This window comes from Pangasianodon hypophthalmus, chromosome 23 (assembly GCF_027358585.1).
Source record: "Pangasianodon hypophthalmus isolate fPanHyp1 chromosome 23, fPanHyp1.pri, whole genome shotgun sequence".
Taxonomy (NCBI): domain Eukaryota; kingdom Metazoa; phylum Chordata; class Actinopteri; order Siluriformes; family Pangasiidae; genus Pangasianodon; species Pangasianodon hypophthalmus.
The window spans coordinates 19467453-19495000 of record NC_069732.1 but is presented as its reverse complement, the minus strand read 5'-3'; the positions used below and the strand labels follow the sequence as shown (position 1 = coordinate 19495000).

At 41.2% G+C, this 27548-nt stretch overlaps 2 protein-coding genes across 3 annotated transcripts; both read right to left on the bottom strand.

The window, feature by feature from the left end:
- Positions 1–14: 14 nt before the first annotated feature.
- On the bottom strand, positions 15–27548 carry tax1bp1a (Tax1 (human T-cell leukemia virus type I) binding protein 1a). 2 transcript variants are annotated; one of them, XM_034298375.2, is made up of 17 exons: positions 27354–27547; positions 23575–23793; positions 19292–19394; positions 18805–18995; positions 18246–18353; positions 16441–16559; positions 13068–13158; positions 12542–12697; positions 11766–12005; positions 10791–10961; positions 10575–10650; positions 10254–10483; positions 7126–7212; positions 5109–5289; positions 4810–4961; positions 4079–4164; positions 15–1285 (listed from the first exon to the last, which is right to left on the bottom strand). In XM_034298375.2, the coding sequence occupies exons 2-17, from the start codon at positions 23773–23775 to the stop codon at positions 1075–1077; spliced, it is 2403 nt and encodes an 800-aa protein (XP_034154266.1). In that variant the 5' UTR covers positions 23776–23793; positions 27354–27547; the 3' UTR covers positions 15–1074. The 2 variants fall into 2 exon arrangements, with proteins under 2 accessions (XP_034154266.1, XP_034154267.1); XM_034298376.2 differs by lacking the exon at positions 15–1285 and adding an exon at positions 1309–1472 and having other exon boundaries at positions 27354–27548.
- On the bottom strand, positions 25347–27537 carry LOC128317297 (uncharacterized protein DKFZp434B061-like). The gene is made up of 2 exons (XM_053228699.1): positions 27516–27537; positions 25347–27169 (listed from the first exon to the last, which is right to left on the bottom strand). The coding sequence occupies exons 1-2, from the start codon at positions 27535–27537 to the stop codon at positions 25347–25349; spliced, it is 1845 nt and encodes a 614-aa protein (XP_053084674.1).

Here is a 27548-nt window from a genome sequence, read left to right as displayed (position 1 = left end):
GCAACTGAAATATAGATTTTCTACTTATATTTTATAGTTACATTGTGGGTTACATATGAAACCACTCCTTGTGTGAAATTAATGTGTGTAATTCCTATGAATTAAGAAACAGAGACTGTAAATTTATTTAAGTTTCATCCCTGATAATGACTTTAATACATTAAACATAATGGAAAAGTAGAACAGAAAACCAAAATGTTGACTGATACCACCAATGAAACGGGTGAAACATCACTACGTTGTTTCTATAGAATTCAAAGCACCATTTTTATTGTCTTGCTAGGATAAAACATTCAAGACATTTGACTGTAGTGCACAGTTATAGTTTTTCATCTGCAAATATATGTGAACATTTAAGCATGTCAAACTTAGCACACTAAAATCAGGAGCTTTATTTGATTTCTTTTATGTCTGGCCAGGACAAGAAGTGGCATTTCAGAGGCCTAATATACTCCAGAATGAGATCCTGAAAATCTTGTCAGCACTTTCTAAGAATGGCCTTTTCCCACCACAACATTATGCAACTTCTAAATGGTCCATCTGGGAAATCAGGAACTGGTGCCATACATCACAAGACCAGCTACAGAACAAAGCTGTTACATATTACACAGCAAAATGTTAAACATGACCTGCATAATCATCATATAAAATCAATAAAACATAAATACAGAAAACATCCACTGAATTGCAAATGGTAAGTATCAACAGACATCTCTTCATAGGTTCTATATTTATACATGTAAAGCTATTAGCTATCATTTTACAGTGCAACCAATCTCATAGCAGCTTTAAATGCATTCTGAATAAATAAAGTGTACCGAAAGAAAAGGGCTAATATGATAAAAGGATCGGTACCTGACACTTAGCAACAAAACGTGTCTTTATGAGACAGTATTGTGTGTATGTGCAAATCTCAAAATTCTGATTGGTAAATGTTAGTGATGTAAAAACATGCAGGAATTAGCACACAGGCAAGTAACATCATCAAAAAGTGCCGAACAAAGCATTTACGCTCCCCTCCACTTTAGATCCTATTAGGATGCAACCTGATGGCTTTACAGAGTCATGCCTTTCCTAATCAAAGTTGTCGAAGTTGAGCACATTGCTATCAAAGTGAGTGAGAACGTGTTTCTCATAGAGGTGCTGCTGGCAGTCCAGAGGGAATTGCTCACTGCACACAGGACACTCCCTCCAGTGAGACTCAACATGGCGCTCGAAACTGCGCTGCTCGAAGTGTGGTGGGAAAATGACTTCACACAGAGGACAGCGCTTATGAACATCAGTCCTGAAACACGGAGAGAGACGTGCAGTGTCAGTGCTGGCTCCTGGGTGGTGGAATGAACTTCTCCTGGCTTTCCTAATCATCATCATCACCATCATCATCATCATTGGCTTGTTCTGTCTTTTCTTTGCTGTACTATTACTCAGACTAACTCCTCTCTCACAGGGTTTATTCTTAGACCCTGACCAATCTGTAATAACATGGGGATATATTTTTTCGGTAAGTCTTGCTCTGCATAAGTGAATCTGCTAAAAGATGTAAATGCTGTCAAAATGCAGTTTGTGTAGCTCATTTGTGTATTTTAAGATCTTGTTGCTGGATGACAAAATATGACCTCATATTAAAATGAACTTCAAGATGACCACTGAAGTGTTGCTAAAGACTTAAAATGCAGGTGTTGAAACAAACTTCCCAATAAAGGCAAATTACACTAACGCTGAAACTGGTAAAATTACACTAACGCTGAAACTGGTAAAATTACACTAACGCTGAAACTGGTAAAATTACACTAACGCTGAAACTGGTAAAATTACACTAACGCTGAAACTGGTAAAATTACACTAACACTGAAACACTGGTAGGTGACCTTGTAGGGCTAATGCACATTTATGAAATAACTGTAATGCCTAAATACAAACTTATCTGTAACAAATCCATGTATGAATGGATCACAGATTTTAGATGCATGAATGTAAATCAGAGTGATCTACAAATTAGTGTTTTCGATAACAAAAATCTCATTAATTTTTATTCATTCCACAAGACCAGAAGGTGAAAACACTCCTTCTGATTGAACTGTGAATAAATCTGAGTAAACTGAGGAGAAACAAGAATCAGAATTTTCAAGCTTTGCACATAAATGTTAGCAGTATTCTTTTCCAACACTTAATGTTCACAGAACATGGGCTACCAGTATTTCTGAGAGAATATTTAAACCATATTCAGAGATGTTTACAATCGTCTCTGCTATACTGCTAACTGTTTAGCTAACTTGATGTGATTTTGAGTAGCTTTCTTTTCCATACTCATAAACTACAATTTTAAACAATTGAATTAAAATCAGTTGCTGAAGAAACATTTATGTTTAATGTTGTTTGCAGATGAATTTCAAGCCAGTAACAGAGCTTTGAGGAAACCAGGACAGAGAACCTTAAACATCACCTACTGCTGTCTGACTTCGTTCTAACTAAAACTGTGGTCACTAGCCTGGCTATTAATCGTTAGACACATAATTACAATTAACAATTTAATTGTCTTTTCTATTTTATAGTCACTTTTTTCATATAAAAATAAGCATAATAGTAGTGCAATAATACACACACAGTCATTTATCCATGTTAAAAAAGAAGTGCATTTAATTTCTGGTTGTCTTTTAAATACTAATAAAAACATTTAAATATGTCTTAAAAATATATACATATATAAAAATATAGACAACTTTTACTGAAATACACAAATAGACTACTAAACAATAACCAATGTACTTTTTTCATATAAAAAGTACAAGGTTATGTAAACACACACTGTGTACATGCAATGTACGTTTCTCAACTAAACTGCTAAATACAGGTACAGGTCAAGTGCTTGTGTAAAAGAAGGGCTTTGTGAATGGGTCGTGTATCAGGGACTGCACTCAAATGGTTCTCATCTTATCTATCAGATCGACTTTTCACAGTCTTCAACTGTCATAAGACTTCATCTATGACTGACATTTAATATGGAGTTTTAGGGTCCATACAAGGGGCCATTTTATTTTCTCTTTATAATACTTTCCCTAAGTTTTTTTAAATACAACGTTTTAATATTTCCTTTCATTTTTATGCCAATGACAGTTATATTTATCAGTCAAAATTAACAACTTAGGCTATTTAAACCTGCTAAGAACTGGATGTGTTTTAATTTCCTTAGGCTAAATGAAGACAAAAGAGAGGTCCTTGGTCCTAACAATGTTTCAGATAAGTTGCACCCTGTTTTAGGTCCTTGAGTGGCTAATGAGAAAGCTTTCACTAGGAAACTTGGTATCATGTGCCAAAAACAACAAACATGGTGCAAAAAAAAAAAGAAAAAATCCAGTGAGCAGCAGTTCTGTGAACAGAAGCACCTTGTTGATGAGAGAGATCAGAGGAGAATGACCTGACTGGTTGCAGCTCACAGGAAGGACATAGTAACTCAAATAACCGCTCTATACCACCGTGGTGAGCAGAAAAGCATCTCAGAATGCAAAACTGGGCTACAGTGGGCACAGGTTCAGCCAAAACTGGACACTTACAGATTCAAAAAGACCAGGTGATATATTTCCAGTCGGACAACCACATGAATGAGCGCGGTACAGGTGTTCCTATTAAAGTGGCCAGTAATTGTATGATGGTGCACAGCATTTCAGGGGGTGTATGATGGAAAAGGGAGGAAACGGATTAAGTACGAATGTCATGATTGACTACAGGTGTTATGCTATAGATATTTACATGGAAACATGCCTGTGGAATCTAACGAGTAATCCTGAGTGCAATTAGGCGAGTGTGTAGTAACTGTGACAGGCCTAGCAGGTGCGTATGTTTTGTTTGGGATGGCAGAATACGCTAATTTCATTTTTGTTAATGAACTTTTATGTGGAAACAAAAGAGTTTTTGCTTTGAGAAATCAAACATTTACAATAAAAACATACTTTATAATATTATTGCAAAATAATATTAGTTTCTCTCAGTTTCAATAAGATCATGCTAATGAACATAAAACACTTTCCCAAAGCTGAAGACAGCAATGTGAGGTGGAGTATTCTGAGCAAGTGTACGTTACCTAGTGTCAAAGCAAAAGCTGGAGCCGCTCTCATTGGATTCTGGACTTTGATGATCACAGACTGCAGGAGCTTCACCATCACCTCCCTGTTACAAGACAACAGCCCTGATTAACACACACTCACACACACACACACACACACACACACACACACACACAACACACACCCACTCCCCTTCACTTCCTGTTGACACATACACTCAATGTCAGTCTTCATATAACTGCTGCTTCTCTTTAATGAGACTTAAAAGCAATGATCTCATACACACACCCACACACACACTTTCTCCTAAAAGCCACAGCTGTCTGCACACAGCTGGTTCCCTGCAAAGGTTAATGGGCCTTTAATGCAGCAAATGAGAGAGGAAGAGAAACAGGTCATGGTAGAATGGCACCCTTGCCGAGCACAGGCCAACACCTCAACCAATTAGTACAGACCACGTCAGCCATGCTCGCTAACGAGACTCTGCCCTCGTCACTCTGATCCACTAATGAGCTGAAGAGGAAATGCCTTAATTGTGGTATTATGCAAATTAGCCATTCTAGCGCTCCCCTTTGACCTAAAATGTCTAGCCTGAAAGAGCAAGACAGAGGATAAGGGAGAGAAAGAGAGAAGGAAAAAAGGAGAAAATGTGACATTGGAAAGGAAGGATTGCAGATGTACAAACAAGAGTGGCCCTAAAATCTCAGTGATCACAGAAAATGTAATATTTTTAAAAAAGTCTTCTCACGTTGGGCCGCTCCTCCGCAGGATTCTCCAGGCCGTCAGGAGGACTGAGACTGCGCAGTGGCTGGCTGCACACCACAGGACCCACCCACGGAGGTGGGGCTACCGGAGGGGGGCGGCAACTTTGCTGTGGTGACAATGCTCCATCTGCACCATCTAGGATAGACAAAACACAAATTTACTTCATAGGAATGGAAGACAAAAATAACAACATTAATATTTTAAATCTGTAATCCTGAATCATGTATTGAGTAGTTACACCGCCTTTTAATATGAGCCCAGCACTAAGCAGTCGATACGCACCGCGTGTGTTCTGTTCACAGTAAGGGTTTCCATACTGCAGCTCAGCAGGTTGCTGGGGCACCAAGGGAAGAGGGGGAGAGTCGTGAGGGTAGGGCAGAGGATAACGCAACATCACAGGTTCCCTGACCTCTGACCTCTGTCCACAAGCACCTTCCTCTCTGCCTGCACGTGACCGCAGCTCCTGAAAGTCAGAAACATTATCAGCAGGGCCAAGTGTGTACAGCTTCCTGTGTGCAGCTGGCTTTAAAAGCTACACTGATTAACACAGGATCAGATTAACAGCACTGGATGGTTACTGTTTCTTTACTATCTAAGCATTTAACTGCCTACTGTCCCAAATAATTAGCAGGGCAGTTAGTAACACTTTTACCTTTCACAGACAGATTGCTGAAGAGTATGATCATCAAATCATTCCTGTCCTGGAACTACTGTTAAGTTGGACCACTCCTCCTGTGTTAAAATGGTGTATGAAAAATGCTGAAAATGATAGCTAACACATCTAGCTAGCACTTTATTTATTTATTTATTTTTAGCATTTTGCATATTTTCCTCCATGGTTGCCCAAAGAGGCTGACTGACCTGGAAGTCACTTCAGTTTCTGTTGCTGGGATTAAGGAGCTGATCGCTGATGTAAATGTAACTCTGATCTGTACATAGAATTACCTCAAAAGCAGTTCCACCCACCTCAATCCAGCCAGGTGGGAAAACATGAGAAACCAGTCAACTAAAGAGACCATCGTTGTTCTTTCTCTTGCAGCCAAAGGCAAAGTTCACTACAGAAACTATAGATAACAGAAGCTGAAAATACCTTGACTTGAGTTTGTGTGCTTTGGATTAAATAAAAAAAGGAAAACTTCACTGATTTTTCAGAAGGAAGGAAATTGTTTTGATGAAAATTCCTGTTTTGTGATAGTTTGCTGAAAATGTTTTAACTAGTATTCAGTATTTACTTTGTTTTGTTCTCAAAGCAATTCACATATACATGAGCCCAATTCCCCAAACCATCCACAAGTGCCTATAGACAGCAAAAGACTAGCAGGGCATTGTAAGAGAATATAGTGTTCAACATAATCACTATCAGCATTACAAACAAACTATTATAAAAACTGAAAAAAAAAAACCTCAGTTATTATCACCTACTAGAATAACAAACAAAATAGTTTTCTTTGCACTGCAGAACTTGAGACCTCTTGTTCCTATTGCAAACATGGGAAAGGTCGGTACGCTTCTGTTGAATGGCCCATTTTTCTTGCAACTCGGTGTGGCTTTGCTTACTCCACAACAAGCAAAGTATGCTGAAATTTTGAAAATGGAATAATAGCAATTTCACAAAAATCTGAATACACATACAACTGAATAACTCTAATCATCAAATCAACTATACATGTAAGTATATTAAAAATGAAACGTTTCTTATGAACACACTTGCTTAAGGCCCCACAGGCTCCCCAGAAGCCAGTCCTGAAACCGATTCAGAGGAATCCAACATCTGGGCCTCCATTATTTAAGGACTTTAACAGTAGCGTTTTTAAGCTCAGAAGAAGCAGCCGACTCTGATTAAAGAGCAAATAAAAAAAGTTAAGTCTCCATGTATCTCTGGTGTGGTGAAGTCTCTTTCTCTCTTTTCTCCCTCTGTCACGCTCCATTTAACCTGAGAACTGGGGATCATGATTAGAGGAATTATTCCTCCAGTTAACATTTAACACAAGTGCTGTAGGTAATAAGGGAGCTGGTGGTGGCATTTAGCTTCTAACGGCTGCTCCAACAGAGTCTAATGAAAGTACTTCTCATTTTATTTCATCATTTGAATTCAAATACAGCAGTGTTAGGCTTTTGGAACAGAGCAAATATATCTAACAGCTTTACCAGTGGCTAATGAGGCAAAAAAGACTGAAATATTACAATAAAAATCGGTGAATACTTGGATTTTAGAAAAGAAATTAGGATTGCTTTAGCATTTTAAGGTATTAATGCGACTATGGCCAGTGTTTTATATATGTTTTATAAATACTCTTACCTCTTCCAACTTCCCCTTTTCTTTCATCACCTCAGCTAGACTCTCTCTCAAAGAAAAGACCTCTCGATCCTTCTCAGCTAACTGTGCCTATAAACACACATTGAAACAGATACACACAATGCAAACTGTCATTAATAAAAAAAAAGTGTTTATAATCCCTGGAGGAAGCAGCAGTGTCATAGCCTCTTATGAGACTAAAAAAGAAGTACAGGTCCCTCCAGTCAGCAGCGTCCTATCGGTTATGTACAATAACAATGTATTCCATTAACTGCAGATGAGCTACAAACCAAAGTGAACTCTAATAATCAGCCATTTAAGCCAGTGCAAATACTTACATTATAGGCACTGCATACTATCTTCTGTATTTGAAATACATTAGGTGCCATATTCACAAACATTCTGAATCTAAATGGAGCACCTAACTGCCAATTTAGGAGAAACTCTTTTAAAATGAGTTTGTTAATCCTAATATTAATCATTTCTTTTTCACTGGATGAAATTCAGATAATTGTAAGTGTCGATTTATTATCATTTTTGTTCTTCACACAAAGCTGCAACAGAGGAGAGCAAGAAGTGAGCGAGGAAAGAAAAAAATAGCGTAGCACAAAAAGAAAAAAGACATTAACTTTATGATGACATCCACTTTAACTAATGGAGAAAGAAAGAAAATGAAAGACAAATGCACACTGTGACCATCAATAATTAAAGATGAGGATAGTTTCAAACAAATTACATGTATACATAGTTCACCAAGAGAAATTTTGGAAAGAGGAATTAGTTCTTGAGTTCTTTAGTTCTTAAGTTCTTAAGTTCTTGGGTTCTACTGTAAGAAATGTGAGCAGGTGTCCTGAACAGAGTTATTGTTATTTTTTTTTTTTTTTACAGTTGCTGTGATTCCTTCCAGGGTAAAGTGATCTACCAGGAGATTAAGCCAGTGTTTTATAGAAATGTGGGTTCTGTCTTTCCAGTGAAATATTAAAATCTTTTCAGCAATGGTGAGTGCTATTACTGTAGAGGATCTGAGATGGTTGGGTACTGATAACGAAGAAATGTCATTAGTGCTACAGTGTGGCATTGTGGTACGCCAAGGCCCAGGATTACAGACAGCCTGTCCATGACCTCCGACCAAAATGACTGATGTAAGGACACAACCAGAAGGCATGACAGTAATCATCTGTCGATGCTGAGCAGCGTTAATATGTATTACTCTGTCTAAATCCCATACAGTGCAGTTTTTGGGTTGTACTGTGGGTTCTATTTAGGATTTGATATTGTTTAAACTGAAGCTTCGATTTGCTGGTCATAGAGAAAGGGCTTGTGCATATGCTTTACCAATCAGGCTCCTATGGTTGTTTTAAATATGTGGTCCATTTCTCAACTGGAAGAGATACTGTGGTGTGCTTGGATGTTTCATATATACAGTGTCTGGAGTTCAAGGCAGTTGAATTTTGAACAGAGGTGTGGAATATGATTATTGAAGTCTCTAATGTTAGCTGTTATTTTCTGTGAGCAGTATTTACTGAAAGTTAGCAAGTGGGTATGCTGTGTTTTTGTCTGAAATAGCTGTCCCAGGCTGGTTACTCCTCTCTCACTCCATGCTGAGAATGGGTCTGTTGTTGATTAAAAACATTGGACTGTTCCATAATAGAGTGGTTTGATAGTGTTGTCTATGGAGGGAATGCTCTTAATGTCGAATTATTGAATTATGCTGTCCTCAGTGTCTAACCATAACTGCTTTGGGTTACTTGTCCAATGTTGAAGGCATAGCAATTGATGTGATAAACAGAATAAAAATTCTATTATTATTTCTCAAGAGTCATTCACAAAGTATTTTTTCACTTGTAAAATCTCCTAACCCTGAAAAACTTACAGGCAATCCAGAGGACTCCTAAGTCACTAAGACTGAATCATGAACAATCCTAAATGGCTGCTGTCTGAGATTAATAGCACAATAGAGTTCATGTGTTTGATATATTTAATGTAGACAAACTTCACAAAGGTAAAGTAAGTAGAGGTGTGCATCGGGTCTGGGATCCTGCAGGAACAAACAAAAGAGTCGTGGGAGTGAGTGTTTTTTACTTTCTTGTGGGTGGAAGCATATGGTCAGATAGGAAGCACACAGAAGAAAGAAAGGCCATGTTTATTAACCTGAGAGTGTATATGGTGCTTTTACTGCTTTCATTCTCATTCATCATCACTAACTGCTTTATCCTGGACAAGGTCAAGGTAAATTAAATGACTAATTTGTTTAGATTTTGATTTTAGTATATAAGCTTGTAAACTGACCAACACTAGCAGCTCCCTCTCTGAAAGGTTCTATCAGATACTGTAGATCACAAGACTTATTATAGTGCATTTAAATCATCTGAACATAAAACTGTTAATGGATCACACCATTTGTTCTTTTTTCAGTTTGTATTTGGAGACTGTATTGTGAAATGGACAATATTATAATCATATTGCAGAAATATGATGGACAGCGCCACTGATATCATTTTATTCCTCGAGTCTTTTTGTGCTTTTTGCCTGACTTTCTGGTATTTTTATTTGTGCATTTTTAATGGTAATTAAATAATTAATTAATAATGGTAATTATTGAACATGTAAACATTGCAACACTTTTTACTAAAATAGCTGCATTCATTTGGAATGATTACTGGACTGAACAAAGCCTTACTACATACAGCACATGTACCTGAGGTGATTCTGACGACCTGGTTTGGTTTACGTAAGTTCTCTCATCCTAAAAGAGAAAAGAGACTTCATGTCTCAGTTTACTGTGTGCTAATCTTTCTCTCTCTTGTGTGTGCGTGTGTGTGTGTGTGTGCATATGTGTATGTTTAAACAGGCTGCAAATAATAAACTACAGCCTTTGATGTTATCTCCTGCTTTGTCTAAGCACTCAGGCAAGGGCAGCCCTTTACGATCTGGTCTCTCTTCGACTCAGTCAATCCAGTGTTTTACGACTTCTTACTTCTACCCACAGACACATATACATATCCACACCCAGGTCACACAGAAACAAGATATTACTGTGAGTCAGAAAGAAAAAATGACCCCGGATCAACTGAACACACTCGAGTTTAATTTTGTGTGCACGCAAAGTGAAATGTGTGTGTATGATGTACCTTAAAGCGTTGCTCTTCATCGGCCAGCAGTAGTTTTAAATTGTCGTTGATGACACACTGCTCTCTCCACCTCTCCTCCATCTGAGCAAGCTCCGCCTCTACTGATATACTAGTCTCCTCCCCTTCCTCTTGTTGCTCATCCTTGCTTGCTTCTGTTTTTTCTCCCTCTCCCTCTTCCCTTTCTTCTTTTGTTTTTATCTCAGCACACTCCTGAATCTCAGGCTTCTTTTCTGCAACACAAGAGAGCATATGGATCACAATGCAGTCAAAATTATAATTATAGCACCACAGCTCACACAGTAAGGGTATGAACGTGCACACTTGTAGCCGGTAACTCTGCGTCCATCATGTTCGGCTCCTGGGTGGTGTCTGTAGATGCATCATTCCTGTTGCAGTCCTGCAAAAACAAATGTACACGATGCACTTAACACAGAAGTAAGTTAATTGCGTTTCTGATTGTCTAAAAAGTCTTTTTAAAGGCCAACAGTGATATGTTAAACAACACACACACACACACACACACACATGCACACACACCTCCTGCTGCGTTTCCTGCTTCTGTGTAAGTTTGGTGACTTGTCTGCGCAGCCGCTGGCACTCTCTGTACTTCTCCTTGTAGTGCTCAGCAGCCATCTGCAGTCTCAACTTCAGCTCTTCCACCTCCTTCTGAAGTTCAGCCTCTAGCTCTGAGACTGGTTCTGCCCTCTCCTGTGAAGTGATTTTAAAAACAGTTGTAATCATACTGCGTTGTCAGAGTTGATTTCCGGGAGATGTGGGGGGCAATACTCAGCCTATCACTGCTCTTTCCAATAGAGTTGTCTCTGTATATATAGTGTCTTAATAAGGTGCTGGGCCACGATGAGCTGGGTGTCTCAGGGACTGTACTGGAGGGGTGTCCCTGGTTCGATTCTGAGCTCAAGTTAATGTCTGTATGGAGTTTCTGCAAGTTCTCCCCATGTCTGTGTGGGCTTCCTCCAGGTTCTCTGGTTTCCTCCCACAAATGACTGCGTGATTGAGTGTGTGTGTGTGTGTGTGTGTGTATGTGTGTGCGTGTGTGCATGGTGCCCTGCAATGGGCTGGTGTCCCATGCGGCTCACACCCAGTGTTTGTGAGATAGGCTCGGGGTGCACTGTGACCAGGATAAAGCAGCTACTGTAAGCTATTGAAGAAAACCTAATTTCATTCATTCGAAGTTCATTTGCTGATTACAACAGTATAGTATGTTTTATTTGTTAGCAAGAGTTCTTCTCAGTAATAATGAGACAACACAATTTGCTTTCATTGCAGTGGCACTAGTTTCTAACAAGATACTAACAGCACAATATGCACAGTTAGTGAATTTTAAAAACAAAGGTTTTGTATACACTATGGTGTATTTTATTTTAAGCCTTTACATTTGAAAAAACAGCCACAAAAAAAAATGTATGGGTGTTAATGAAGTTCTGTGATGGCTAATTTCGAAGGCAAGGCTCTTCACTGTGCTACCAAAACCTGTTCTATCTGTCTAATTACCGTTTTCTGTAACGTTTGGCTCCTCAGCTCATATAGCTGGTTCTGGGTGATTCTGCACTCCTTCTGGGCATCGGCTAAGCTGGCCCGGATAATCTCAGCCTCTTGACTGACACGCTGAAGCTCTGCTTTGGTGCGTTCATGCTCACTGGACGCCTCATGTAGCTCAGAATCCAGCATGGCTGCTCGCTGGTACGTGGCCTCAAGCTGCTCCTTCACCTGACGCAACTGCTCTAGTACATTCTACAGGCGCACACACACACACACACACACACACACACACACACACATTGCAGTCATCCTTGTGGAAATACAGAGGGTAAGCATTGACCAATGTGCACCTTGAAAGTACTGTGTGTATAAGTTTTGCTTGTCATAATTGCTTTAATTTGAGTGCATGAAGGTGCATTTGGTTATCTTCTGTAAAACTCTGAGTGTGATGAGGGCTCAAAATATAATAATAAAAAAGATTGATTATTGTGTGTTAAACTAGTATTATTAATACATGACCAGTATCCTGTCTATGATGTTATGACGTTAATTAAAAGATCAACTGGCTGAACAAGTTTTAAACCAATTTGTTAGTTAATTAAGCACTAATTTGTTCATTTAGAGCAAATTAATTATTTCTAGTTAGTCCTTCCTGTCTTTGATAAAATTGTGTTGCATGGTGTATAACTCTGTTTGTGGGTGCAAACTAGAGCTAGTGCAAATCAGCAGAGGACTAACAACTCATACTGTGTACAGACCTATAGCTTGTGTGTGTGTGTGTGTCATACTGGATCTACAGGGTGTGCGCTTCTTTCTGTGCGGAGTCTGTGTATCTCTTCTTGGTACTGTGAGATGGTGACCTCTCGGTTCAGCTCCACTGCCTTCAGCATCTGCAGCTCTGCACTCAGCTTAGTGTTTTCCAGCTCAGCACTGCGCATGTGAGACTACACACAAAAAGATAAATGCCCACACACACGCTCACAGGTGTGACTTATCAACTGCAAAGCAAAATATATACATACAGATGGGCAGTATCTGGACAGAAAAATCATCAATCCCTTCACCAAAACAAAAATTGTAAAAGCTCACACTGACTGCTGCTTCAACGTGAACAACGCGACAAAGGGTGCAGTAAAGGTGCACAGAAAGCGCTCATGAGCATCCTAATGAAGCCCTAAATTACATATGGGACCCCCTACACTCTTTCGGACCTTCCAGGTATGAGACCACAAGTGCAACATTTGAGACAGGGCATAATGCACTGACATGCTATACATGTGAGAATCACAAACACTTAGTAAGTGTAGTACTCACTTTGTACAGCTCCCTTTCATCTCTCTCGTTTTTGAGCTGAATTTCCAAATTATCCCTCTCCATGGTCACCTTTTGTAACTTGCTTCTCAGGCTGCACAACATATGCACACACAACCAAGTTACAAAGTAGTTGTACACAAATACATATATCTATCTATACATACACACACACATATATATATATATATATATATATATATATATATATATATATATATATATATATATATATATATATATATATACACACACACACACACACACACACACACACACATACACACACACTCAGGTCCATAAATATTTAGACAGAGTTATTGTTATTTTAGCTGTCTACCACAGTATATTGAAGTTGTAATTAAATAATGAATATAAACTCAAAGTGCAATCTTTCTGCTTTAATATGAGGATATTTATAGTATTTCCAAATCAGGTGAACAGTGTAGGAATTAAAAAAAATGGTGGTGGATGACAGGGGAATTATTTCTCTTGTGAAGAAAAACCCCTTGACAACAGTTGGCCAGATGAAGTTCACACTCAGGAGGTTGGTGTATCTGTGTCAAAGCCAACAATCAAGAGAAGCCTTCACCAGAGTAAATACAGAGGTTTTACCACAAAATGTACACCACTAGTAAGCCTCAAAAACAGGAAGACCAGATTAGAAAAATCCTGTACATTTCTGGAACAACATGGTTATGGAGAGACGAGACAAAGATGAACTTGTAGCAGAATGATGGGAAGAGAAGAATATGGAGAAGGGAAGGAACTGTTCATGATCTGAAGCGTACCACCTCATCTTATGGCGTGGGCGTGTACGGCTGCCAGTGGAACTGGTTCTCTTGTGTTTATTGATGATGTGACTGCTGACTGAAGCAGCAGGATGAATTCTGAAGTGTACAGGGCGATATTATCTGCTCACATTCACACAAATGCTTCAACACTCAGTGGATGGAGCTTCACAGTGCAGATGGACAATGACCTGAAGCGTACTTCAAAAGCAACCCAATGCTTATTTAAGGTAAAGAAGTGGAGTGTTCTGCAATGGCCGAGTCAATCAGCTGAGCTGAATCCAACTGAGCTGCATTTCACTTGCTGAAGGTAAAAACACCATGAGAACAAACAGGAAGTGAAGACAGCTGCAGTAAAGACCTGGCAGAGCTTCATCAGGGAGGAAACCCAGCATCTACTGATGTCTCCAGACTTCAGGCCGTCATTTACTGCAAAGGATTTGCAACCAAGTAATAAACGTTACAGTTTACTTTAAATGATTATGTCCCTCCTATTACTTTTGGTCCTTTACAAAGGGACCAAAACCGTTCACCTGATTTGGATGTGTGTACAGTATACTATTACGTAGTACATACAGTCAGGTCCAGAAGTATTTGGACAATGACAGAGTTTTTGTGATTTTGCCTTTATACACCACCACAGTGGATTTGAAATAAAACAATCAAGATGTGATTGAAGTGTAGACTTTCAGCTTTACTTTAAGAGGTTCCATAAAAATATGCCATTTACCATTTAGGAATTACAGTGAAGTGAAGTGACTTGTGGCCAAGTATGGTGACCCATACTCGGAATTTGTGCTCTGCATTTAACCCATCCAAGTGCACACACACACACTGTGAACACACACACACACACACACACAGTAGTGAACACACACACACACTGTGAACACACACCCGGAGCAGTGGGCAGCCTTTTTTTGCTGCAGTGCCCGGGAAGCAGTTGGGGGTTCGGTGCCTTGCTCAAGGGTCTCACCTCAGTTGTGGTATTGAGGGTGGGAGAGAGCGCTGGTCATTCACTCCCCCCACCTACAATCCCTGCCGGACCTGAGACTTGAACCCAAGACCTTCAGGTTCACCTTCGGGTTACAAGTCCGAGACTCTAACCATTAGGCCACGACTCAATATTAGGTATTGAGTTGGCATTTGGCAGCTGTTCGGCTAGAGCTACCAATATGAAGTCCAAGGAGATCTCAATGCAAGTGAAGGAGGCCATCATTAGGCTGAAAAAAACAACATAAATCTATAAGAGAGATAGCAAAAACCTTAGGTGTGGCCAAATCAACAGTTGGGTACATTCTTAAAAAGAAAGAAAGCACTGGTGAGCTCAACAACATCGAAAGGCCTGGAAGACCACTGAAGACAACTAAAGTGGATGATTGCAGAATCCTTTCCTTGGTGAAGAAAAACCCCTTCACAACATCACCAGAAGTCAAGAACACTCTGGAGAAGGTAGGCGTATCATTGTCAAAATCTACAATCAAGAGTAAAATCTACATTCATGAATGTAAATACAGAGGGTTTACAACAAGGTGCAAACCACTGGTAACATTCAAGAACAGGAAAACCAGATTAGACTTTGCCAGAAAACGTCTAAAACAAAGCCTCCCATGTTCTGGAATAAGATTCTTTGGACTGATGAAACCAAGATTAACTTGTACCAGAATGATGGGAAGAGAAAAATATGGTGAAATAAAAGAACAGCTCATGATCCAAAGTATACCACATCATGTGTCAAACATGGTGGAGGCAGTGTTACGACATGGGCATGTATGGCTGCCAATGGAACGGGCTCGCTGGTGTTTATTGATGATGTGTCTGCTGACAGATGTAGCGAGATGAATTCTGAGGTGTACAGGGCTATACTCTCTGCTCACATTCAGCCAAATGCTACAAAACTGATAGGACGCTGCTTCACAGTGCAGGTGGATAATGACCCTAAACATACTGCGAAAGCAACTCATGACTTTTTGAAGGCAAAGAAATGGAATATTCTTCAATGGCCAAGTCAGTCGCCTGATCTCAACCCAATAGAGCTGCTTTTCACTTACTGAAGACAAGACTGAAGGCAGAAAGACCCACAAACAAGCAGCAACTGAAGGTGGCTGCAGTGAAGGCCTGGCAAAGCATCTCCAGGGAGGAAACTCAGAATCTGAGTTTTGAGAACATGGGCTCCAGACTTCAGGCAGTCACTGACTGCAAAGGATTTTCATTCAAGTATTAAAATTATGGTTATATTTACAATTATGTCACTTTGTCCAAATAGCTTTGATCCCCTGAAAATGGAGGTACTTTGTTTAAAATGGCTGTAATTCCTAAATGTTAAATGCCATATTTTTATGGAACCTCTTAAAATAAAGCTGAAAGTCTACACTTCGATCACATCTTGATTGTTTTATTTCAAATCCATTGTGGTGGTGTATAAAGGCATAATCACAAAATCCCTGTCATTGTCCAAATACTTCCGGACCTAACTGTATATCATATACTTATATGCCTACTAAATTGCATACCAAAAAGCATACTGTATATATATTTTAAAAAAATTCTCTTAGTATGTGTGTGTGTGTGTGTGTATTCCCTACCAGTCCAACTCTGTCTCTTTAAGCACAGCTTTCTGTGTGACTCCTAGCAGGTCCTGCTCCAGCTGTTTCACTCCAGCTTGAGCTTTCTCTCTCTCCTCTCGCAGCCTTTGCTGTCGCTCCTGCCATTGGAAATACCAACAGTCAATGAAACAGTCGTGCCAGTCACAACACTCCATGTAGTGCTTAATGTAACAGATCATAATGCTCACATGTTTTTGATGTCAAGAGCAGTGTACTGCTTTCAGTTAACTTTGTTCAAACATGTCCATATTTAACCGAATCTGGCAACATCTGGATCTGACACACACACACACACACATTCTTCCTGCAGGCGTTTAGTGACTGGTGGTGTTTTATTGCTGATTAACTTTCAGCATTGCTACATGTGCGTATAAAGCGCTTATAAAAATGTTGTAAAATTTGCAGCTACACAACGCCCTTATGCTCTCATGATAACTACAACAAGAGAAACTATGTTCACTGGTAAAAGTGAACTGGTCTGATATACAAACCTACCAAACTACACACACTCTTTGGTGTGTACGGCACATGACTAAGTGAATGTGTGTAGCAGGCTGGGATGTGAAAGGCTTTATATTGGATATTATATGCCTTTTATGTTGGACACGCACACAGACATACACACACAAACACGCACGCACACACGCGTGCGCACGCACAGACGCACACACATGCACGCACACACGCACACACACAAACACACATGCATGCACACGCACGCACAGACGCACGCACACACACACGCACCCACCCACACACATGCACACACACACACACACACTCTTTTGAATCCATTACACAGGAGACACAAGGGGGTGCCGCAACACCACTATACTGCTCCCCTCATATCCTGCTTCTCCAGCATTTTTATTACTCGGTGTTCCTTGTAGTGGAATATCCACAGGAAGCACTAAAGTCTGAACATGACTAAAAGAGCATTAAAAGCAATAAAGCTATGTATTAACTCAAGCTTAGGAACAGAGACAGAGCATGAGTAAATAAGAAAATTGTAGCAGCATGTGGGTGAAGGGAAGAGACTAGGAGTGAAGAAGAGAGAGCGAATACAGAAGAGTGAAGGAGGGAAACGTATTTGAAACATACAGAAAAAGTGACGTTGTTGAAGTGTTACTCCTTATTAAAAAGCCATGCATGGAGGAAGAGAAAGAGAAACAAATAAAGAGACGATAACAGTCTGAATATAAACCATATCCTCCAAATCACTATTTGTCAACTTATCAGGAAAAAACTGAGGTTAAGTTTTATTTATTCATAGTGTCCCATCATATCACTTTAGGTGACTAATAGAAGCATCGAAGCGTTTAGATTCCCTACAATGACTTTGTCGAGGTCTCTAGTACTGGGCTGGATGCCACCTTTCCAGTGAGCTGTTTTGTGACTTGCTATCAAACTATCACACACTCACTCCTGTCTCATATATAACACTGCATTTACTCTCTCTCTACAGTCAACATGGCACATTGAACAACAGCCTCCTCCCCATTCCCCCTTCTCTCTCTCAGTTACTCATCCAGTCACTGTGCACTCACACTCATTAAATCTTCACTGAGAGAAAGGTCACACACACAGATACACACACACGTTATCTGATAAACTAAAGTGCTTTTTGGGAGTGCACTGTGTGCACTCACTGGCAGACATATAGACAAATGGAGACAGTGAGTCTTCCTTCAGACACGCACGCAGTGGGAGGCTTTGATGTGGAGAACTTGTGATCACCAGTGTGTTACAGACTGCTCAAAGTGTGTGTGTGTGTGTGTCTGTACCTGATTGTGTTGCCTCTGTTCTTCTTTAAGTTGGTCTCTCTCTTGCTTGAGCAGACAAACAGCTTTTTGCAGCTCCTTGCATTCCTGCTGAACTTCCTCCACACGCCGCTACACACACAGACAGACAGAGACACACACACACTGATCTCCTTGTGGTAAAATGATATATTGCGGTAAAATGAAAGCATATTGTATTCTCAGAGGCATAAAAGTATTATTATGAGTGTGTGTGTGCGTGTGTGTGACTGTCTGTCTGTTTAGGGGGACATATTTTTATATCTTTGTGGGGATAAATAAATATAAAGTGTCTGACAGTTTGACCTTGTGGGGCATGTAAGGACATTTGCCTGGTCCCCGTGAGGAAAGCAGGTTTTTTGTTTTTGTTTTTACAAAAACTGCTTTTATTTAAAAAACCAAGAGCCAAAACGTCTACTGAGGTTAAGGTTAGAGTTCAGTTTAGGAGTATGCATAGCATGAATTATTTGTATTAATAACTATATCAATGGAAAGTCCTCACAAGGCTAGTAAGACAAACACGTGTGTACACAAGTAAGTTTACCTCTAGTAGTCCGGTTTTGGTTGTAACCACCAGTATGTCTGAATTCCCATCATCCTCCACAGTCAGTAGCTCCTCCCCTGTAGGGGTGGCCGGTCGGAACTGGAAGGGTGTGCTGGCCCCTCTGATTTCACCCATGTGCGTGACATAACAGAATTGATAAAATTCACCATCGCTCCGGGGAACATAGTAACCTGGGAACCCAGACAGTGACAGTGCTGTCAAGAGGCAACCTCTTGAACAAGCAGTATGGAAAATGTGAGATTAAAATGCTACAAAGATTAGCTACAAAAAGCAAAAAAGGCTTTTGGGAAAGCTCTCTCAGTAGCACAGACACACAATTACTGAATGCATTTGTAACACTGTTTGTGGGTTTAGCGTATTCACTAGTGGCGTAAAAAAGAACGCTAGTCAGTTTTCTATAATTGTATTCTCTCACACTGCGTATACCACAAGCCCTCTACTGTATTGCGTGAGTGTTTGTGTGTACCTTGGAAGACAAGAACCCTGTGGACAGTGGAGCCTTCAGTGTAGTTCTCGGGCATGGGAGACCACAGGAAAGTGTAGTAGTCTCGTGCACTGCTCCAACCCACCTACCCACACATACACACAATATGAACGAGAAAAATTACAAGAGCTCCCGAAATCAATGCCCTAATATAATGATTTGGGGGGGGAAAAGCTCCTCCATGTATGTTAGTTTAATGCTTACCTCCCAGCTTGCAGAAGATTACACAGACTAAACTCTCACTGGCTTAAAAAAACCCAATAGAATTATATTATAATGAAAGCAATAAGCACAGAGAGAAAGAGGGACAGTGACCAATAATAATGGCATTAACAACCATGTTATCATGTTATCGTAATCACGTAATATATCAATTTAATGAGTATAATAATGGCAATATCAACCGTATATAAACTCTACATATCAGACGCAACCACGTTAAACATGTCATTAGCTATAGCTGTGTTATTATCATATTCTGTTTTACAGCTTGTAAATATCACAGACAGATGCATGGAAACGTTTAGCTTTTAAGCAGCTGTTAAAAGGTATGTCTTTTTCATTGTTGGTGCACGTGTGTGTGTGTGTTGAAGAAAAGAGAAAATAGTGACATTTTTACATTTTATGCATACTCTACAAAAGAAATGCAAATATTTGTAAAGTTATTCTAATTTGTGTGTGCATGTGTGTGTTTGAATGATTATGCCTGAGAAGCACTTTCAAGAAAAAGTAGAAAACACTTCTCAAATATAAGTCACTGTCAACACATTGTCTCATATATTTCACATGCATGCATTTGAATGTACACTGAGTTTTGTACTGACAGTAATCTGCCTGCATGAATACAGGAACGCACTTACACTGCATTACACTGCTGACAATATATCATGACTATCATTCTGTTTCATGGAAAAATATTCAGCTTTCTTCTGAAACAGGGCAAAGTTGTAAGCGTAAATAACCGGATAATTACACAGCAGGAGTGTGTGTGCATGTGTGCATGTGTGCGTGTGTGCTTCATACAGTCTTTGCTTGTAGGTACAGGACTGATAAATGATGAATAAAATAATAAGAGGGTTGATGTGACTATCAATCAAGTGTGTGAGGAACATTCCACAAGTGTGTGACAGCTTAATTACATACTGTCTGTTCATCTTTGGGAGAGGAAGATAAGCAAGTCGGAGAGAATGAGTGAGATATGCAGCTGGATTATATACAGCTCTTTTGTGTTACCAGAAGGAAATCTGTGGCATCCCACAAATTACCCATGCTTTAATAAGTTTTATGCTTATGTGTCTTATAGCATGTGATCTGTTACATGCATATGTGATCCATCTTTGCTTCCAGCAGGTTCAGTATCTACAGGAGGCTATTTGGACACGCCACATACAGCAGCTTTTCATTACACATGTTCATACGTGCTCACACACAACAATATTGTCACAAAGGAAAGAATCTGGTTTAAAATGCACATTTGGCCTTAAATTACTTTTACACTTGAATTTAACATAACTTATTTTTATACTTTAATGAGTTCATAAAATAATTTATAGCCATGTTTAGGTCTTATATCAAACCTTAGTTCTTTATAATCCAGTGTAATATGTTAACCTATATTTTGAATATAATATAAGCAGAAACAAACAAATAAGATCAATAAATCTACACAAAATACAGTTATCAAAATATAGCCCAGGAACAAGGAATAAGATGGGATGGGATGGGATCACTACCACTTGGGGGAGCCAGTGGCCTACTCAGCAACATGAACAACAAGCACATCTGCAGAATGTGCAGTGTGTGTGTGTGTGTGTGTGTGTACACCCAGGCTATGTAGGTACCTGTATGATTGATAATACACTGGCAGAACATCACCAGGGAAGAAACCCGTGATGTCTGTGGGTTCCAGATTTCAGGCAGTTTCTGACTACAAAGGATTTGCAACCAAGTAGTAAAAATGACAATTTAATTTATGATCCTGTTAGTTTGTCCAGTCAATTTTGGTCCCTGTAATTCCTGCAATTTGTTCACCCGATATGGATGTACAGTCTGGACATTCATTATTTAATTTCACCTCCAATATAGTGTGATAGACAGCTACATTAACAATAACAATGTACAAATATTTCTGGACCTGACTGTATATACTGAGACAGAGAAAAACATACTGTATAATATAATGTTCCTGTGGCACAATGGGTAGCACTGCCACCTTACAGCTCCAGGGTCCCAAACTCAGGTTATTGTCCATTAAGGCTTTCGCATGTTGTCCCCCTAGCCATGTGGGTTTTCTCTGGGTATTCCAGTTTCCTCCCACTTCCCAAAACATGCTGGTAGGTGGATTGCCTACTCTTGGTGTGAATGAATGTGTAAATGTGTGTGTAATTCAATGGACTGGAGTCCCATCTACGGTGTATTCTCAGCTCGCACCCGGTGTTCCCGGGACAGTCTCCGGATCCACCACAACCTTGACCAGGATACAGCGATTGCTGACAAATGAATAAATAAATGATGTTCCTGAGCTACTGTGAGTCACTTGGCAGTCCAGTAACAGAAATTCACAGTCAGGGTTGTGTCACTGCTGTTGGGTCGGGGTTGGTTTGTAGGTATTGTACCACCCTAAATTGTTATATCTTACAATTACAATAAGAATATTTCTCTTTTTATAATGTGCACAACCTTAACTGACCTTTCCCAAATGCCCTTTTTTCCTCATAAGAGAAGAAAGCTTATTAAATGCAAGAAATAGTCTGATTAAACATTCTCCATGAAGAACAAACAAGGAAGAGTAAGAACAGTGACTAAGCTAGGGGTAAACTAGTGCCAAAAGAAATTTATATGAGAACAAGGAACATCTACAAAATGTAGTCCAGGCCACTGGAGTCTGCTCCTTCTAACACTCAATTAACTCTCATAGGAAATGCCTGCCACCTGCAACAAGGAAAAAACACAAATACACACAAATGCATACACACACCCTGTAAACTGAGTGACCCAGCTCAAAGCTAACCATCAAAAGACTAATACTGTGTGGATTAACCATGTATTTCCAAATCACTTTTCCTCCCATTAACCTCTAGTCTTATCCCAGCTCTGTTAGATCTGGTTGATTTGAAGTTAGTTTTTACACTGTCTATAAACTGTGGCTTTAACCTCACAAGATGCCAAGTTTCCACTCATCTATTTCAATTTAAGTACTTGTACGATTAAATGCCTTAATGAATGTGGGACTGGGGCATAGAGAGAGAAGGCGAAGATGAGAAATGGGGGAAAGGGGTGGAGATACCAAAAACCGTTGCCAGCTGTAATGCAAGATTAAGTTCACACTTGCATTGTGTTAGAAACAAACGTGTCAGAGAGAGAGAGAGAGAGAGAGAGAGAGAGAGAGAGAGAGAGAGAGAGTGTATCTGTGCTTTTCAGATTGCTCTCTTATGATGATGATGATGATAGAATGATTTCAAACATGACCTGAAGATGTACAGTACTGTGCAAAAGTCTTAGGCACCCGTTTTTTTAGTACAAATTTTGTTATAGATGTTTATTTTCTGACTTCTACATTATTGATTCAGTACAAAACATTTTAGATTCCAAACATTAGTTTTCCAGCACAAAATGAAATGTTACAGAAAAATGTTTGTATGTCAGTAAAGAAAGCAGCAGATTCCATAAGAGACACTTTTCAGATAAAAACATAATGAAGGCTGCTGGGTTTCGCTGCAGAAATAAGAAGCGAGTCGACAGTCAAAGTCTCCAGAAGAACTGTGGCTGCTTCTGCAAGATGCTCAGTAACACTTCCAGCTCATTTCCTTATAAAACTGCACACACTCCACCTCAGATACTGCTTTATTTTAAAGTGAAGGATCATCCCACCAAATATTGACTTTGTGTCATTTATTACTGTTTACTGCTCTTTATAGGATTTTTTAAATGTAGAAACGTTTAATTTCATTATTTTTGAAGGCGTCTTTACTCTACAGCATTTCTTTACATGTGACTAAGACTTTTGCACAGTACTGTATAAAATGGAAAAAAAAAAATGTTACTATGAAAATCAGAAATATACTTGGGGATTTCAGAAGGAAACTTTATGCTAAGTGTTATTCAGTTTGATCTACTGTACGTGCAAATTACAGAAGCACGGCTCCAAAGATGTGTGCATGCATGCCTCCGTCTGACACTGACAAAACAAGCCTGGTTTTGATATGGAGTGCCCAGGAAGCTCTTAGTGTGTGTGTGTGTGTGTGTGTGTGTGTGTACATGCTAACCTTGAAGATGCCAACCCAGTCTTTGGGGTGGGGGGTGATGAAAGGTGTGAGCGTGTAGTGGCACTCCAGTGCTGCCTGAGGCAGAAAGCTCTTCCCCACATTCTGGAAGATCACATGGGCGAAGTTCGACATCTCCATGACTGATCTTCCGCCTCCACCTGGAGATACTGCTGTGTCACTGGCTGATGACATCATAAACATATGTGGCTAATTATCTACCTACATACACAAAAAAAAGGAAGGAGAGAAAACCAAATCTGAAAACACAGAGCACTAGGGATATATTTACAGACACTATAGCCAAAAAATGTGCACCCCTGACCATCACACCCATATGTGGTTCTTCCCCAAACTGTTACCACAAAGTCTGAAGCACACAGTTGTATAGAACGTCTCTGTGTGCTGTAGCTTTACAGTTTCTCTTCACTGGAACTACGAGGCCCAAACCCTGTTCCAGCATGACAATGCCCCTGTGCACAAAGCGAGCTCCATGAAGACATGGTGTGTGAAGGTTGGAGTGGAAGAACTCGAGTGTCCTGCACAGAGCCCTGACCTCAACCCCACTGAACACCTTTGGGATGAACTGGAACACCGACCGAACCCCAGACCTCCTCGACATCCCAACATCAGCGCCTGACCTCACTAATGCTCTTGTACTCGTTCTTTATAATGTTAGCTAGCTGATTTAAATGAACTACATTAGAGAGCTACCTCGGACTGAGGGTTTTGTTCACTTCTGACATTTTATTGTCTTCATTGCATTGGAATCGCTTGTTGTCAGTGACAGATATTGGGTTGTTGTCCTAGCATTCAGCTTTCTCAGCCTTTTTCTCAGCCTACTGTCCGGAAGAGTTAGAATTTCCAAGGAGTTAAAGAGATAATTATACAAATAATACTGATTTTGAGCTACTGTAAAATGCTGGAGCTTCTTATTCTGGTCAAACATTATATTTTCTATTATCAGTTTTGTTTTTTCCAACTCTTATATACACTCATCTGCCATTTTAATAGGAACACCTGTACACCTGCTCATTTATCTAATCAGCCAATCAGGCAGTAGCACAACGCAGAAATTCTTGCAGATACAGGTCAAGAGCTTCAGTTAATATTCACGTCAAACCTCAGAATGAGGGAAACTGTGATCTCAGTGACTTTATCCATGGTTTGGTTGTTGCTGGTTTGAGTATGATATTGCACGAAGGGCCAGGTGTACAGGTGCACACTCGCTGAATGTATGTTCTCTGGAGTAGTTATTTCTCCTATTTTCACAAAGTAAATTATCATCAGGGAGGGTTTCTCTTGGTATGACCTTTCAATAATCTGTTTCTGAGTATTATAGTTGTATATAAGTATATTATAGCTGTGTTATAGCATATCATCCATATTCTACTAAAGAAACATTATTATGTAACTCACACCACATGCCACAGACACACAGACCTCCAACACTTTCACTGAACGTGACTGAGAGTGACTGTAACAAGCAAGTCTTTCAGGTATGTCATGACATCCCTGAGCAGAGGAGATCAGACATGACGCTTAGGGAGGTGTCTAATGCAGAATCTGACAGAAATCTGTACAACTTGATCTGATCTGGAACTGGTCTTAGATGATTAAATTTTTGCATTAGACTTATACGATGATGATCATGTTTTTCATTAGTAGGCTAACTATGATCACACGGACCATACCACTCTGATACGACTGTACATAGAGGAACTACTACTAAATTAAACCAGAGACAGACAGTGTACATCCAAACATTCCCAAGATTAAGGCCAAGGTGCACACGTCAGCTGGTCCGCAAGTGCACAGAAGTGTGGAGTGATGTGGTGTGGAGTGCGGTGTGGTGTGCAGTATGGTGTGCAGTGTGGAGTGCAGTGTGGAGTGCAGTATGGAGTGCAGTATGGTGTGCAGTGTGGAGTGCAGTGTGGAGTGCAGTGTGGAGTGCAGTATGGAGTGATGCGGTGTGGAGTGACGCAGTATGGAGCGTGGTGTGGAGTGTGGTGTGGAGTGATGCGGTGTGGAGTGACGTGGTATGGAGTGTGGTGTGGAGTGACGCGGTATGGAGTGCGGTATGGAGTGTGGTATGGAGTGATGCGGTGTGGAGTGATGCGGTGTGGAGTGATGCGGTGTGGAGTGTGGTATGGCGTGCGGTATGGAGTGTGGTATGGCGTGCGGTATGGAGTGATGCGGTGTGGAGTGATGCAGTGTGGAGTGTGGTGTGGAGTGACGCGGTGTGGAGTGTGGTGTGGAGTGATGCGGTGTGGAGTGACGCGGTGTGGAGTGTGGTGTGGAGTGATGCGGTGTGGAGTGATGCGGTATGGAGTGACGCGGTATGGATTGCGGTGTGGAGTGCGGTGTGGAGTGATGCGGTGTGGAGTGCGGTGTGGAGTGCGGTGTGGAGTGACGCGGGATGGAGTGACGCGGTATGGATTGCGGTGTGGAGTGCAGTGTGGAGTGACGCGGTATGGAGTGCGGTGTGGAGTGATGCGGTGTGGAGTGATGCGGTATGGAGTGACACGGTATGGATTGCGGTGTGGAGTGCGGTGTGGAGTGATGCGGTGTGGAGTGCGGTGTGGAGTGACGCGGTATGGAGTGCGGTGTGGAGTGATGCGGTGTGGAGTGATGCGGTATGGAGTGACGCGGTATGGATTGCGGTGTGGAGTGCGGTGTGGAGTGATGCGGTGTGGAGTGCAGTGTGGAGTGACGCGGTATGGAGTGCGGTGTGGAGTGATGCGGTGTGGAGTGATGCGGTATGGAGTGACGCGGTATGGATTGCGGTGTGGAGTGCGGTGTGGAGTGATGCGGTGTGGAGTGCGGTGTGGAGTGACGCGGTATGGAGTGCGGTGTGGAGTGACGCGGTATGGAGTGCGGTGTGGAGTGATGCGGTGTGGAGTGCCGCGGTATGGAGTGCGGTGTGGAGTGCGGTGTGGAGTGATGCGGTGTGGAGTGCGGTGTGGAGTGACGCGGTATGGAGTGCGGTGTGGAGTGACGCGGTATGGAGTGCGGTGTGGAGTGATGCGGTGTGGAGTGATGCGGTGTGGAGTGCCGCGGTATGGAGTGTGGTGTGGAGTGCGGTGTGGAGTGACGCGGTGTGGAGTGCGGTGTGGAGTGACGCGGTATGGAGTGCGGTGTGGAGTGATGCGGTGTGGAGTGATGCGGTGTGGAGTGCCGCGGTATGGAGTGCGGTGTGGAGTGCGGTGTGGAGTGACGCGGTGTGGAGTGCGGTGTGGAGTGACGCGGTATGGATTGCGGTGTGGAGTGCGGTGTGGAGTGCCGCGGTATGGAGTGCGGTGTGGAGTGCGGTGTGGAGTGCGGTGTGGAGTGCGGTGTGGAGTGACGCGGTATGGAGTGCGGTGTGGAGTGACGCGGTATGGAGTGCGGTGTGGAGTGATGCGGTGTGGAGTGATGCGGTGTGGAGTGCCGCGGTATGGAGTGCGGTGTGGAGTGCGGTGTGGAGTGATGCGGTGTGGAGTGCGGTGTGGAGTGACGCGGTATGGAGTGCGGTGTGGAGTGATGCGGTGTGGAGTGCGGTGTGGAGTGACGCGGTATGGAGTGCGGTGTGGAGTGATGCGGTGTGCACGAGACACAGCTCGTTATGGGGAGCAAACAACAGCTCGAGCGCTGCACGGTAATGAGGAACAGCTGCGTGTCCTGCGCTGTGTCATCGCCCAGTATGACGGAGCTAACAAGCTAGCTAGCGTTAGCCACAGAGCAAAGGCGCTTATTCAAGAGCAGCAAACTAAACTCATTTATTTAGTAAATTAATAGTGTACCTCTGGTCCATGTCTGCCGACGGAAAGCGGTTTCTCAATTAGCTAAAGGGTTCTGTTAGCAAAACATGAGAATGACAGCTTCCCTGGTGGTCAACATATCGGTGCGGGACTCTGTGACGTCATATCCCTTCTTGCTGGTTCTGGTTTGCGATTGGTCCTGACCGGGTTGAGTCCGAATCGGCATCCTACATCCTA

Coding starts and splice junctions, on each gene's coding strand:
- tax1bp1a (XM_034298375.2), bottom strand. CDS start 23,775: ATGTTTATGATGTCATCAGCCAGTGACACAGCAGTATCTCCAGGTGGA. Junction 4,962..5,108: donor CTGTGAACAGAACACACGCG/GTGCGTATCGAC, acceptor TGTCTATCCTAG/ATGGTGCAGATGGAGCATTG. Junction 1,286..4,078: donor AGCTTTTGCTTTGACACTAG/GTAACGTACACT, acceptor TCCGTGTTTCAG/GACTGATGTTCATAAGCGCT.
- LOC128317297 (XM_053228699.1), bottom strand. CDS start 27,537: ATGCCGATTCGGACTCAACCCG. Junction 27,170..27,515: donor GCCGATTCGGACTCAACCCG/GTCAGGACCAAT, acceptor CCCCATAACGAG/CTGTGTCTCGTGCACACCGC.